The sequence below is a fragment of the Bison bison genome, unplaced genomic scaffold, assembly GCF_000754665.1.
Source record: "Bison bison bison isolate TAMUID 2011002044 unplaced genomic scaffold, Bison_UMD1.0 scf7180017864115, whole genome shotgun sequence".
Classification (NCBI taxonomy): Eukaryota; Metazoa; Chordata; class Mammalia; order Artiodactyla; family Bovidae; genus Bison; species Bison bison.
This window is the reverse complement of record NW_011494687.1, coordinates 2,042,748-2,058,106: the sequence shown is the minus strand read 5'-3', so window position 1 is coordinate 2,058,106 and position 15,359 is coordinate 2,042,748. Positions and strand designations below refer to the sequence as shown.

The window sequence follows — 15,359 nt, the reverse complement described above, 5'->3', positions numbered from 1 at the left end:
GCCACCCCACGGCGCCCACCGACGGACGGTGGCACCTCTGCTCTCTTCTTGCCTCCTCTCCCGACTCCTGACGCTCGGAGACTAACGTGTCCTCACCCCTTCCCCACCCAAGTCACTCACTAGGTCCCACCCTCACAATCCTGACCCGTCTGTCCCTCCCTCGGATTCCAACCCCCTGGAAGGGCTAAGGGATCTGAGGTGGGCCTGTCTCCCCGTCGGAGGCAGAGTCAACAGCGCTCGCACCTCCTTTATTCCAGGGCATCCTTCACCTCTATCACAGTCCTCTCTCCAGATTGGCAGCACACGTCTCCTCCTCTCTTTCCCCACAACCCTCTCAAAAATCCTCAGCTCACTGAAACCTTCAGGGGCAGCTACTTGTACCTCTATGGAGGTGGGTGTCCAGGGTCCATTTTTCAAAGAGGAGTGTCAAGGGAAGTCTGGTTCTTTCCTTCCCCTCCTACATCCAAAAGGACTCTACTCTCTCCCCAACATAGATACCAGGTCCCCACTAGGTCTCTATTTTGGCCTGACTCTTGGCGACCCCAAGGACTGTAGCCTGCCAGGTTCCTCTGTCCATGGGGATTCTCCAAGCAAAAATACTGAAGTGTGTTGCCATTTCCTTCTCCCTAGCATTTTCCCCACCCAGGGATCGAACCTGGGTCTCCTGCATTGCCAGGCAGATTCTTTACCAACTGAGCTACCAGGGTCCTATTTTGGTCTATCAGAATTCAAAAGCAGATAATTCTCATTTTTGCCTCATAGTTTGGGGCTGGGATGGTAGTGGCCCAGAGGAACTTATGCAAGAGGGAGGAAGTCATAAAGCAGTGACGGAGGAGAAATGATGGTGGTGGGTAAGACCAGAGGGGCTTGAAGAAAGGACTTCTAGAGCTGACATCTGCATTTGGGCTTCAGGCAGGTTTAGGCACCTATGTGAGTATGTTTCCTGTCGCAGTACTCTGTTGAACAGTCCCAACACTCCAGCCCCTTTCTCAGGCCTTTCTTCTGTTTCTCCCCCTTCTCTGGCAAAAAAAGAGAGAGAGAGAGAGCCAAGTCTAGAAATTCCATGTCCTTCCTCCCCTCCGGTCAGATTCCTGCTGCAGCCCCTGGGCAGAACCACCTAGAAGCTGGCGGGATTGATTTTTCTCCACGTCACAGGGCCTCTGCTGGCCAACAGAGTTAGACTGCAGGAGTTGAGACTCTAGGCCGGGGGAGGAGCAGGGTGATGGGAGAAGAAGGAAGGAGGGAGGGAGGTTCTGCTTAGCAATTGTCTGGTAAGTGTCTAGGTCACTTGAGGCAAGGAGGAGAGAATGACGGCCTGCCAAACAAGACCTAACCACTCAGAACACAGCTAAAGGGGTTTCCGAGTTGGACATATACCCCTAACCCACCTTGAATCTTAAGGAAATTGAAGGAAAGGGGTTCACCATAAGAAACTAGATGGCAAGGCAGTAGCACTGTGGAGAGAAAGGCTTGGGGAGGAGCCAGGAGAGTACACATTGAATGACAATGAGTTCTAAACTCAGGAAAACAGGCATCTCTCCAGTTACTTGGTCTGGCACTATTTCTAATTGTTGCAGCATCCTGCAAGCTCAGGAAATATCCCAACCTTAGGCCCCCAGGGGCTCCAGGATGACATCCTTAGTGAAGGGGTTTCAAAATACTAGTCAATGCAGGGTCACTGGTCAGACAAAAGTTTACTGTGCATGGATCCCTCCCGGCAAAAAAAACACTACACAATGTGAATGTGGTAGGTTTTTCATAAAGCTGGATTTGTTGTTTCAAAGGAATATCTTTTATTCTGAGAGTACTGTATGTCCTTCTGTACTTTTCTACTAAGTAATGATGGTAATAGTAGAGAACAGATTTGGCAAATACTTACTTGGCAAAATAAAAAAGTAGCAATACTATGCCTATCCTCAAAAAGGTTTGATATTGTTTTAATTGTTTAAACTGTGAAATTCAAAAGTCTGAAAACCATTCAGTTCAGTTCAGTCGCCCAGTCGTGTCCAACTCTTTGCAACCCCATGAATCGCAGCACACCAAGCCTCCCTGTCCATCACCAACTCCTGGAGTTCACTCAGACTCACGTCCATCGAGTCAGTGATGCCATCCAGCCATCTCATCCTCTGTCATCCCCTTCTCCTCCTGCCCGCAATCCCTCCCAGCATCAGAGTCTTTTCCAATGAGTCAACTCTTCGCATGAGGTGGCCAAAGTACTGGAGTTTCAGCTTTAGCATCATTCCTTCCAAAGAAATCCCAGGGCTGATCTTCAGAATTAGTGAAGGGATTAAGAGCACAGAGGGTGCTACCAAGCGTTTATTTATTAACTTGTGGTAGAATTGCCAGATTCAAAAACAGGATGCCTGGTTAAATTTGAATTTCAGATAAAATAGTAAAATGTGTCTATTTTATGTATATGTCCTACATATCCTATGGGACATGTGTATGGATATGTATATGTCCTACATATCCTATGGGACATACTTATACTGTAAAGACTATTAGTTGTTTATGTGAAATTCAAATTTAACTAAGTGCTCTGTATTTTATCTGACAGCCCTAACCTGAGGTTAGTTAACTTTCTCATTCCCAACATGATCAAATCGCTATTAAATTTACTTATTGTTGTTTCAAAGCCCTGGCTGTGCCTTAGCATACCTAGTAGTGTTGTTTTTACCCAGTCATTTAATTTCTGGGAGCTTGACATGGATAGCGGTTAGATAGCATCACCGACTCAATAGACATGAATGTGAAGAAACTGGGAGATAGTGGAGGACAGAGGAGCCTGGCGAGCTACAGTCCATGGGGTTGCCAAGAGCTAGACAGGAGTTGGGAGAAGGCAATGGCAAACCCACTCCAATACTCTTGCCTGGACAATCCCATGGACGGAGGAGCCTGGTAGGCTGCAGTCCATGGGGTCGCTAAGAGTCGGACACGACTGAGCGACTTCACTTTCACTTTTCACTTTCATGCATTGGAGAAGGAAATGGCAACCCACTCCAGTGTTCTTGCCTGGAGAATCCCAGGGACAGGGGAGCCTGGTGGGCTGCCGTCTGTGGGGTATCACAGAGTCGGATACGACTGAAGCGACTTAGCAGCAGACAGGAGTTTGCGACTGAACAACAAATTTATCCACCGAAAAACAGGAATTGTAAAAGCTCTTTCACAGACTCGCTATAAAGACGAAAGAAAATAAGTTACATGACACAGCTCCCAAAGCTCGTTAACGTCGGTCCCCGCCCAAGCCGGGTGGGCCAAAACTGCATATCCCACAATCCTAGGCGGCGGTTTCCTGCCATTACCTCATTCCCGGCCTCGTTCTCGCCAATCCCTGGTTCTCCAGGGGTGTGGTAGCGGGCTGTTCTCGCGACTTTTGCTTCACCCTTCCCCTGTACTACTCCTGTCGCGAGACTTTCTGCTCCTCCGCCTCCTCCGCCGCTCCCTTTGCGGCCGCGTTAACCCGGACCAGGACCCATCCTCTCCCCTACCCGAGCACCGGCCCCGGCTCTGCCGAGGCCCCGGTCCCCCAACCCTGCCTCGCCGCCGCCATGGCGGACCCTAAGTACGCCGACCTTCCCGGCATTGTGAGTACACGGCCGGCCCTGGCTCCCCAAGACCGCGCCCCCAACCTCCTAAAGACCCCCAACAGACACCAACCCGTGACCTTTCCCGCCTGCACCCCTCCTCAGCCCCGAGGGCTCCTGCCGCTAGCTCCCTGACCGGCCCCAGCACCCTTCGGACTCCGACCCGACTGGGCTGGGCTATGCGAAGGCCTACAAGGCCCCTTTCCGGCAATTGCCGGTTTCTTCGCCCAGAAATGGTCTCTAGGCACTTAGCACCGTTCTCTAGTGCTTATTACCATCCGTGTCTACACCTCCCGTTTCTCCCCAGATATTCCCATAAGCCCCTCACCCCCACCTCAGACACACAAACCAGGCCATTTGGTGATGGCCTTCACTCAGCAAAGAGTGAGGAGGTTACCGTGACAGAACCCCAGATAGAGAACTCTTGTCCTCTGGGGAACCTCCTTCGCAAGCCCCGCACATGCCGGCATGTACCTCCCTTTGTGCTGCCTTACTTGCATTCACGGGGTGGGGGGTTGGAATAGGACTTTGTGTACTAAGGTCCTGAGTCACTCTCAGCCCTTGTGCCAGGGTAGTGTGTGCAGGGCCTAATGATGGCTCCTCTCCTACTTCTGATTGCCCAGGACCCGTCATTCTTCAGATTCAGGGCAACATCTTTGTCATCACTTAACACTCACCATTTACCATCAGTCATCTCCACTGTTACCCCACCCCTGTTAAGACATGGGAAATGACATGCAGTCCACCCGGCAGGTTAAAGAAGGGGCAGAATCCTGGCATCACAGCCTGACTTCTCTGTTATACTTGTTCAAATGGAGTGGGGTCAGGGGTGTTGCTGGGTAGTGCTGGGTAGTGAGGTTGGATGGTCACTGCTTCTACCTGCAGGCCAGGAACGAGCCAGATGTTTATGAAACCAGCGACCTGCCTGAGGATGATCAAGCAGAGTTTGATGCGGTAAGATTATGTGGTGCCTCAGGACTCCTGTGGATTCTGATCTCTCTCTCCCAGGCAGGCCCTTTCCCTTTTCTGGCGAGCTACAGCAATAAGCGGGTATGCCAACCCAGCCTGAGTGATACGTAGGTTGCAGGACTTGCAAATGAGCAATGCCAGGAAGGAGAGTCAGGTCAGTGGAATTAAAACTAAGAGGCCTGATTCTTAGGCCTTTTAAATAAAATTGAAATATCTCAAAACAGGCTGGGTGCTAGTGACTTAGCCCTGGTAGTGCTAGTCCATGGTAATGAATCATGAAGCCTGCGTACTTAAAAAGTGCATGAGTTTAAGACCTAGACCTTCTATTTCATAATATATATCTCTCACTCAATGTTCATTAACATCCTAACAAGCTAGACTTTGAAGTATAGAGGAATACTCTTTTACGTGAGTATCCAGAATCCACTAGGCAAGGAAAATGAATTGGAGACTTCAGAAAGATAAGAGAGCTGGTCAGAGCAGAACGAATTTGAGGAAGAACATAAATGTTTCATATTAGCAGAGGAGAGGACTTGATAGCACTTTCAGATTCAGGAAGAACTCAAGAGGAAGGAATTAGCTATGGACACATTTTAACCATAAGGGAAACCACTTAGCATTGTTTATTGAATGTGTTCATTTTGTGTTGATTTTTGTGCAGTACAGAGGAAAAAATGTCCCTGCCCTCAAAAATCCCCCAGACTACTGGGGGAGTTAGGATACATATAGGAAACATGAAAGAAAAAACTGAGTGAGTGAAGTGAACATAGTGGAAACTCTGAGTGTAAGTGCCAAGGGGAGCAAAGATCTGTTCACATGTCTTATAGGATGTATTTTAGATTCTATAATTTGCAAAGAGAGCTGGGCTAGGGTCACATTGATGGTGTGAGATCTCAAAAAAGTGGTGACCAAGAGTCAGTGGGAACAGGCTCTGTATGTGTGTCTGTGAGTCCTGTGGCTACGTCTGTGGGGCTGGTTAGTTCTGGAGAATGCTGGTTGCTGGCTTACAATGTATGGCTTGGCGTACTCACTTATTCCTTATTTGATTCCCCCATGTGGAAGTGGTTCCTTCTTTGTGGGGAACACCTTCCTTGTCCCCTCTCTGAGTGGTGTGTTCTTGTTGCTTCTGTACTTGCTGGCATGTCAGTCTGTCCCCCAAACTTGAGTATCTGGAGATAATGCAGATGGTGTCATTGCTCAGGACCTAGGTGTGCACCTTCACTCTAAGAGGTATCTTATTAGGAAGCTATCTCTGACTCAGAGGGCAGGAGTATATATACTGAGGACTCCATTCTGCTACCATAGTTCAGAGACTGTTCAGCTCTGGCCTAGGGCCTATAAAATATCAAACCTTCATGGTGAAATAATGAGTGGAAGTTTGTCCCTTTGTCACTGACCATGATCAAACAGCTAATATCATAGCAGTCCCCTTTCCAAACCAAAAAATAAATTGTAATTTTCCTTTTGAAATCATGGGCTATCTCTTAATAAAAGGAGCATGACCTTCATCCCAGGCATGGAAGAACCTGACTCTTCTGCCCTGATTGGCTATTTCTCCCTGCTGAACCTGAGCAGCCTATTTTAGTAGCATCCAGTGGGGTGGCTGATGGGCTGATGTCCATTTCCTGCAGCATGTAGCCAGAATACCAGTATAGAAGTAGATAAGAACTGGATGGTAAACACGAGGAGCTAAGTTGCCTCCATCACCTAAGGCTCAGCAGAATGACACTATCACTAGGGACGAGTGAGTAGGGTCAGGAGACTCTCAGGTACTTCAGGAGCCCTGGCGGGAGTGGGGGAGACCTGAGATGTTTCCTGATGTCAGCTAATGTTTCTGGCCCCTGCATGTCCCTGTGGGCCTTACGAGGGCAGCTTTCGGGAAGTCAGCTGACTAATGGTTCTGCCACTGCTCTTAATACTGACGTAAGTGTGCAACTTGAGGAGCAGTTGGTTGTACTTAGACAATCCAGCATCCTCATTTCCTTGAGGCCTGGATTCTCACTAACAGCTGGTCCCCTTCTCACTTACCTTCCCAAGACCCAGTATGGGTCACACTGCACACCACCACTATTGTGGCTGAACCATGAGGTTTCAGTCACCTTCTTAACTCCAGCAAGAGCGTGCTCTGCCTTAGTCTCCAGATTATTTGGAACTTTAATTTTATTAGTTTTTAAAATAGGTAATATATATACATAGAACAAAAAGTATTTCTTCCCACTGATGCCTGCCAATGGTCAGTTCCTCCCTGGAGACAACCAATTTGATCAACTTCTTAATGGAACCTTTCAGGGCAGTCTCCAGATTTTTATTTAAAGTAGTAGTCAAAGGTTATCGACGACCTTCCCTGTCTTTTCACCTTCTTCCTTTGATCGCTCCACTATGGAAGAAATCAGGCTGCTGAAGGAAATAATACCCTGTAATACACCCAAAAGATTGTAATTGCTAGTTTAACTTAAACGGAAAAGTTTGCAATTCCCATAGTGGGAAGGATGGAAGAGGAAATAGTAAAAGGTTTTATTTTAGGTAAAAATGGTCCTGATTTTCCTGCTATCCCTTTAAAACAATTTTAACAGGAGCTAAAATATTCTGAAGTGAATGGGCCAGAAAACCACACAGGCTAGCCCTTTCTTCCTCAGTGTAGGAGGATCCACTCTGCATACCAGATACTCCTGGGTTGATTTGGGCCATGAGCTTTTTGGAAACTTTTCTTAAAATGTCTTGTCAGGAAAGCTAATTCCCAGCTGGAATTCCCTCCCCACTGAGCCCACAGGCTACACTTGGGTCTGTATAGGCATTCTGCTCCCCGCTTTTGAAGTGCTGGAGCAAGGGGGAGTAAGTTTAGAAAACTTGCTAGAAACAGGATTAGTTCCTCCCTCTGTGCCACACCTATCCTGGTACCCTGTGGAAGGGGAAATGACCTAGCCTTAGCTTGGTGGGGCCCTGGCAGGGGCTTCAGTTCTCCAAAGGGTAAATGATGCCAGAGCCTCCACCAGCCTGAGATGGGAAATAGTAAGTTCTCTCCCTTACAGTTCGGGATATCACAGAGTGTGCTTGATTGTGTTCATTGACTGTTGGCGCATTGAACTTACCGGAGTTTTTCCTAATGCTTCCCCATCCTCCCTCCTCACCACCTTGCCTGGACACTAGTTTGCACAAGTAAGACCATTCAGTGCTTCTTCTCTGCATGTTTTTTTTCATTTGCCATCTTGCATGCAATGCTCTGTCACTGTGCTATTGTCGCAGCTAATTGTTTTAAATTCTCATGCATCTCTAGCCGGGTCACTAAGGGGCCTGCTGGCCTCATGGTTAAAGATTCTTAATCAAGGTTTAGAAACACAACTGTGATTCATGAATCATTGTGTCTTCCCCTTGTGAGGTCTGCAGAATAAAACTGTCCAGTGGAGGATGGGATAGAAACATGGAGACTAGGAACACTTCTGGACATGAGGAATTTAAGAGCAGGAGTTGGAAGGGGGTTGCCTTTCTCCTCCATAAACTGAAATGGAGTTAAGAGAAAAGGAATGACGTTTAGCCATTCTGGACAAGGGTTAAGAACAAGGGGGACAGCAGAAGTCCTCACTTCTTAGCAGTGTGTGGATTATACCTGATTAAGATGAAAACTTCATCTTAATATTCCCTTATGCTAAGCCTTTAGAGGAAGGTAAATGGCCTAGGAAAGGGATGTTATATGCATTTTAAGGGACTAACTTGGATTCTTTGTGCTTCCACAAGTCTTCCTGTTTCTGTACCCTTCCTTTAGAAATTGTTGGATGGTCAGCATTGTGTGGGTCCATCCTGGACAGTTTTATTCTACAGCTCTATCCATCTTCCTTGTCCTCATGGTTCTGAAGTCCCCCTGGCTGCGGTGTTGGCAAAGAGCCTGAACAGGCTAAAGGAGTGGCAGTGACCTCTTCCTGTTTCTGATCTAGAACCTCAGGTCTTGCCCTCTGAGGCACAGCCACTTAGCCAAACAGCCCTGGGGAGTCTGGGAGGTTATTAATGAGAGGGACTGGGGAGTCATGTACCTGGGATCAAGGCACTTAGAATTCTAATCAAGTTGGCTGGGTGTAGTAAGCTCCCATAGTGATTGTTACTATTCCAGGTTACAGACATTATCCCAAAAATCTCATTTCCTAACCCACCTGTAGGTCAGACTTGGAGGTGGTATATATAATTTACAAATTAATATACCACTTTTCCTTTTTAAATTTTTTCTGTCTTCCCCTATTCTGTTTATTCCTCATGACTTGGACTTGAACTTATGGCCCATTGTCCTCTCTTTTCCCTTGAGTTTTTAATCAAGCTGGTTTTATCTTGGTGAGGCAAGAGAAAGGTAAAGTATATTCTGCAGAGACATCCCAGCCTTAGACCACAGGACCTGGATCCACCTCTGCCTTGAACTGAGAGAGGAGTCTTGGCTGGGCTAGAGGTTGAAGTTCTGATGCATCTAGCTGAAATCTCTGGGGCAGAATGTAGTTGTTTTTATCCCATCATGTCTTTTCATACACATATATCCGTCCTCTCCTGGCAATTCTTCAACCAGTCTTGCTTGAAAGTGGAGCCTTATCTGTGTGGCTTGAGCTAAAATAAGACCTCTTTTTGAAAGACTCTTACTTTTCCCATTGTATACCCTCCAATCCCTGTGAACAGAGGGTTGAAGAAATATGTTCTGCACATGTCTGGTAGCTGTGAATCTGGGTGTCTTTTGGACTCTGTGCTAGCACGTCATGGCAGAGTTGCTCTGGATCCCTCAGAGTGTAGGGTGAGTTTCCAAGCACTCAAGATGGATACAAACACACCAGACTACACAAGGGACCAGGATTTGCCTTGCCTCTCCTCTGGCAACTGAATGAGGATGGGGCTGCAGTTAGGTACTTCGAATTTCATTGAACTTACCATCTGTAATCTAGAAAGTTCACTCTGTTCTGCTTAACACAAAGTCACATGAAACCACCTACGTAAGCACCCGCATTATGATTGATTCTGCCATTCAAATGCCTAATTCTTCAAAACTAGAGAAACCGAGAGACAGGAAGACTTGAGCCATGAACTACTCCCCTTGAGAATCATGGACCCTCAATCAGCTACAAGCCCTCAGACTCTTATCTCCACAGCCTCTGCTTCACATTCTGCCATTTCTACAGCTTCTCCTTGCCTCCCCCAGCCTTCTCTGCCCCCACTTTCTTCCATGCCACTGGCTCGCAACACCTAACCCTTAGTTCCCAGGTGATCCTGAATTGCTGCTGTTCACGGCAAAGCTTCACGACATCCTGACCACCAGAGAGGAAAGGGTCCCAAGCTCTTCTTTCTCTTGGGGTATGCAGTGACCCCAGCTGAAATTTCTTGGCTAGGCCCCAGATTTTGCTAGGCTCCCCTGGGCCCTGTGATGCAGTATATTTGAAGACTGTCATGTAGTGCATGTGACAATTTGCTAATAACAATTTTGTCTTTTTTTTTTCCCTCCCTCACCCCCATTTCCCCATCCCTTTCCTTTTAACTCTTTTGATTTTCTCACCTCTGGGGAAACCACAAGGAGCTGGTAAGAAGCCTGACCTTTCATCTGCTTTTTAACGGGGTGTGCTATGATGGGCAGTTGTTCTCTGTCCTTTTGTCTCTACTAAATCTTCTGTTCCTCTATTCAGCCCCAACCCCAGCTGACCTTTTCCCATCTCATGAATCACTGTAATGACACTACCTCCAGCCCATGCCACCAGACCTCCAAGACACTGGCAGAGTCGGTGCCTCTGAAGGGCTCAAGTGTGCTGTCCACCTGAGCCTTTGGAGCCGCACCCTCGGAGAGGCTTCAGGAGGGTGCCAGTGCTGGGCAGCCCTTCTGCCCCAGGACGTGCTCCTGCAGCAGGACTAGTAAGATGGAAACACTGACCATCCCTGCTATGTCCAGAAGCTCCGACACTCACACTCTAGTGGTGACCCTTTTTTACTCCACACATTCCCTCTTTAGAAAACTAAATAAGAAAGTATGTTCTCGTCTGCGTAGTGCCTGGCCCATAGTAAGGGCTTAACAAAATGGTAGCTGTGATTGCTTTCCTTAGTCTGTAGACTATGCCTTTTAAAGAGGTTTTTTTTTTCCCCCTACCTCATTGTCAGAGAAAGGAGTGGCATATTCTTATTCTTAAGGGTGAACTTGAGAGAGGGTAATGTTCTTTCCAAAACATGAGTCTGTCTCAGACACACACTTTTTAGAGGCCTGAGACCACAGTTATTTGACCAGTGGGTGCTCTGGCCATAACACTTCAGAGAAGATTGAGAGAATTTGTGACTCAGTTGTTTTTTCCCCTAGGCACTTTCATATGGGACATTGAAACCTTTTATTTTCCCTTAATCTTTTTTAGCTCTTGCCCCTCTGCTCAGCACTTCCCTGAAGAGGTAAAAAGCACAGTTGATATTTTCTCCTTACCTGCCTCCTCCCTCATTTATAAAACTGCCACTCACACTGATTCCTTCGGTAATAGCAGAGCAGAGATGAAGGGTGGAGCTTGTGTCTGCTCCTCTTTCTCCATGTCTCTCCATCATAACCTGTCCCCCCCACACACACACATCAACCCCTAGTACCCACTGACAGTCAGAGAATCTCAGTCCTGGATACATATTAGAATGACCTGGGTAGCTTTTAAACTGGCCTACTACCCTGGCCCTACCTCAGAACAATTCAATCAGAATCTACAGATGTGAGCCCATCCCTCTTTTCTCCCCCCCTTTTCTAAGTGATTCTATTGTGCAGGCAGGGTTGAGAACCATTGTTCTGGTTAAAAGAAAGAAGACTTTCTTTGCCTTCCTCCAGTAGAAGGTGATGTCCACTCCAAGAAAAAGGCTTTCCAGGTCTCCTTCCTCTTCTCCAGAAGCATGATGAGACCTGTTGGACTGCTGACAATTGAGGGAGAGACATGCAGTCTGGAGGACTTGGTTTTGGTGTAGTTATTAGACTCTGAACTGCTAACAGATACCTAGTAAGGAGGGAACCTTTCTGCCTCAGTTTCTAGGGTGAAGTTTCTTTCACTTTGTTTACCACGTCCCCTCCTCATGGAAGAGCTTCAGTGCTTGAGAAACAGCTGAGGGTCAGGGAGAAGAGGCAAGTGCTGCAGCTTCTCTTTGAGAAGAAGCAGGGCTATCTCTGTTTCAGAATGTACCTGTGGCCTTTGCCGATGGGTACTCTTGGCAAACAGATACAGCTTATGCTGTTGCTTCTAAGATGTCCCTTAAAAAATAACACAGTATCTGCCTCTTCTCTCTATCCCTTGAATTCCCTGACTTCATGGCAGTCTGGAAATGGCATCTGGCCAGGTCCTCTGCCAACCTTTTTTGGTATCTAAAAGCTGTTATCTTCCCTTTAGCAGCACATGCAAGTTCCGATACTCAAGAGCTAGTAGCCTGATTGCTCCTCTTTCCCTCCAGAAGGATGGGAGGTTAGCTTGAAAATGGACTTCCTCAGCAGCAAGGAAATTTACTTTTGGGAGGGGGAGGTTAAAAGAGGTCAGGTTGGTTTCTTGCCCTGAGTGCATGTATTGCCAGATAACTGGGAGGGCCCAGTTGGATTGGGGAAGGGGAGGGGATGAGGAGGCTTATGTACAGAATGGGTGGGGAGGTTATGCTACCTCTGTTCCCAGTTGAATCAGGGTGTTAATATTTATACAACTGAGACTCCAAATTTACCAGGAAGCTTTCATTTCCTAGGGTGAACCTGGGTTGATAGCTTGGATTGGAGCCGTCCTTCTTTCCCCTTGGGAAAGTAGAGCCCAGTCTTCTAATGGTTTGGGGATTTGGGGAGGCTCTGGGAAGTTCTAGGGTGGGAATGAATCTGCCCCTGGCCTGAACTACCTGTTTCTGCAGGAGGAACTGACGAGCACCAGTGTGGAGCACATCATTGTCAATCCCAATGCTGCCTATGACAAGTTCAAAGACAAGAGAGTGGGCACAAAGGGACTTGGTGAGACTGGTTGGAAATTGGATGGGGAAGCCTGACCTCAGGCCTCACTGATATTTGCTTTGGGGAAAGAGCTGTCTTATGGAAGCCCTCACAGTCACTGAGATCATGACTACTGTGGGTCTTGATCAGGCCCTCAATTCCATCTTCTTTTCTTGGCAGATTTCTCAGATCGAATTGGAAAAACCAAAAGAACGGGATATGAATCTGGAGAATATGAGATGGTTTGTTGTTTGTGTGTTGATGGGAATAGTGCAGCGATCCTATCCAGTGGGCATTTAAGACGGAGCAGGGTATAGGTGGGATTCCGGGTTCCTTTCTGGTTGGGGGTCCTCAGAAGCCCAGCTGGATGCAGGGGAGGATGCTTTGTCCCCCTGCTGTTGGCTATGGAGCGTCTCCAGGCCTCCAGCTCTCTGCAGGTCTTCGAGTGAGGATGATGGTGGATTCTTAGTTGGGTATGATACTTTTACAAACTCAGACTGGGTTTGGGTATGATACCCTTACAAATTCGGACTGGGTTTGGATACATTCTTGTTTTTTTTTTTTTTTTTTTTTGATACATTCTTGAGGTTCCCTGTTCTAGGAGGTGTGATGTCACCGTCTGTGCTTGCTCTCTAGCTTGGAGAGGGTCTGGGAGTGAAGGAGACACCCCAGCAAAAGTACCAGAGACTACTGCATGAAGTCCACGAGCTGACAACTGAAGTTGAAAAAATCAAGGTAACTGTAGACTCTCCTCTCGCCTTTCTGCTATGACTTACATAGAAGAGGAAGGCCTCCCAGCGGGAGGAGAAAAATTCCCTAAGCTCCTCCCTAAGGGGGCTGAGGTTTTCAGAGTTTGGGAATGCACATGAATTTATAGTTAGTGCTGTAAGTGGGTAAGGAGCAGCCCAGTGACTTTCAGCCACAGCTATCTTTAAGGGTCTTGATCTATTTTTTTTCTTGACTCACTCTTAGCACCCCTCACTGTCTATTTGTTTTCATACCAGACGACAGTGAAGGAATCAGCCACTGAGGAGAAGCTGACCCCCGTGGTGCTGGCTAAACAGCTGGCCGCCCTGAAGCAGCAGCTGGTTGCTTCCCATCTGGAGAAGCTGCTGGGACCAGATGCGGCAATCAACCTCACTGACCCCGATGGAGCTCTGGCTAAGTGGGTGCCAGACTTTGCTGGGAAATCATTGCTAATTGGGGTGTAGAGGGACTCCAGCCAGGTATTGACAGGGCTGCGAAGGGAAGAGGTGGCCTAGCTGTTCCTTAGTGCTGACCCGGAGGCAGAAACAAGTGACTGAGCTGACCCACATCCTTCAAGTCGTGATAATATTGCTGGTTTTTTGATCCAGGCGCCTACTGCTGCAGCTGGAAGCAACAAAGAACAGCAAAGGGACTGGTTCAGGGGGCAAGACCACCAGTGGAACCCCCCCAGATAGCAGCTTGGTCACTTATGAACTGCATTCTCGGCCTGAGCAGGACAAGTTCTCTCAAGCTGCCAAAGTATGTTTTTGTGTGTGTGTATGTGTTTGTGTGTGTGTGAGTGATGTTGGAAGCCAGGGAAGACGTGGCTCTGGAGACTTTCCTGTTGCCCTCCAAGGAATCACATCTGGGGGGAGGGTGCTGGGAATGCTTGATTCCTCTTGATGTCTGATTTAAGACTGTGACTACGGCTGTGTTCCAGAGAAAGAAATCCCTTGGCAGAGTGGTGGGGAGAGGGGAGGGGAGGGCAAGCAGACCAGCAAAGAGCAGGATTTACTTCCCACTGCAGCAGAAGGGAGGTAGGTGGATGGCAAATCTCCCCTCTTTCCTCCCCTAGGTGGCAGAACTCGAGAAGCGCCTGACAGAGCTGGAAGCCACTGTACGCTGTGATCAGGATGCTCAGGTCAGGTGCTCTCTTATACTTGTTCCGACCCTCACATCTTGAGCCCTAAGGTCCACAGCATTCCACAGAGTCCAGGGAGGAGTCAGGAACAGGTTCCAGTTACAGGAGCAGCCAGCAGTTGCCTGCTGGAACCAGAAAGGATGGGAGAAGGTGGTAATCACCTGGAGAGATGAGAACCACTGACTTCTTTGCTTCTTTTCCCCATCAGAATCCCCTTTCAGCAGGTCTGCAGGGAGCCTGCCTCATGGTGAGTGTAAAAGGAACTGGAGTCTTTGGATGACAGAGGGGATATCCGGATTGGGTTTGCTTAGGAAATTGTTTTTGGATCTGTAGCTGTTTATTCATTACCTTCAGTGGAATATGAGGTGGCCTCTTCTAGTCTGATTCTGTCTGCTTCATGACACTTGTCCTGACCCTGCCCCCAGGATACTGTAGAGCTGTTGCAGGCGAAGGTGGGCGCCCTGGACCTTGCAGTTTTGGACCAAGTGGAGGCTCGGTTACAGGTATTAAGTGGAGGCAAATTGAATTACAGGCAGCTAGTGACTTTGGAAGACCTTTGATGCCTTTACTATCAACCTTAAAATCTGTGCTTTCAGAGTGTGCTGGGAAAAGTGAATGAGATTGCCAAGCATAAAGCTTCTGTAGAGGATGCAGATACACAGAGCAAGGTCAGGAAGAGATCTTTCCTCCCATCTTCATACCCTTTCCTGCTGGGAAGAGCAAAGCATGAGAGCACTGAATCCTCAGGCCACTGTCCTCATAAGCTCTTACCAGCTGAAATAAGGCAGTGCTTCCCTGTTGCCCCAGCTTGCACTTGTCTCACCCTAATGGTGTGTATTTGGCTGAAGGTTGGCCACTGTGGTGTCCCTCCAGGTGCACCAGCTGTATGAAACCATACAGCGCTGGAGCCCCATCGCCACCTCCCTTCCTGAGCTGGTACAGAGACTTGTCACCATCAAGCAGCTGCATGAACAAGGTGGGAGGCCAGCCACAA

At 47.9% G+C, this 15,359-nt stretch overlaps 1 protein-coding gene across 2 annotated transcripts in view; it reads left to right on the top strand.

Moving 5' to 3' along the window:
- The first annotated feature begins 3,367 nt into the window (after window positions 1-3,367).
- DCTN2 (dynactin 2 (p50)) overlaps window positions 3,368-15,359 on the top strand; it is a 13,781-nt gene continuing 1,789 nt past the window's right edge. Inside the window, exons 1-13 of one of the 2 annotated variants that reach the window (XM_010839335.1) lie at window positions 3,369-3,584; window positions 4,470-4,538; window positions 10,087-10,092; window positions 12,402-12,498; window positions 12,658-12,719; window positions 13,114-13,212; window positions 13,482-13,642; window positions 13,833-13,983; window positions 14,300-14,365; window positions 14,574-14,612; window positions 14,791-14,868; window positions 14,962-15,033; window positions 15,239-15,341. In XM_010839335.1, coding sequence (XP_010837637.1) covers window positions 3,549-3,584; window positions 4,470-4,538; window positions 10,087-10,092; window positions 12,402-12,498; window positions 12,658-12,719; window positions 13,114-13,212; window positions 13,482-13,642; window positions 13,833-13,983; window positions 14,300-14,365; window positions 14,574-14,612; window positions 14,791-14,868; window positions 14,962-15,033; window positions 15,239-15,341 — 1,039 coding nt within the window. In that variant the 5' untranslated portion in view covers window positions 3,369-3,548. Of the gene's footprint in view, window positions 3,585-4,469; window positions 4,539-10,086; window positions 10,093-12,401; window positions 12,499-12,657; window positions 12,720-13,113; window positions 13,213-13,481; window positions 13,643-13,832; window positions 13,984-14,299; window positions 14,366-14,573; window positions 14,613-14,790; window positions 14,869-14,961; window positions 15,034-15,238; window positions 15,342-15,359 lie in introns of both variants that reach the window. The other variant, XM_010839336.1, reaches the window with a different exon arrangement.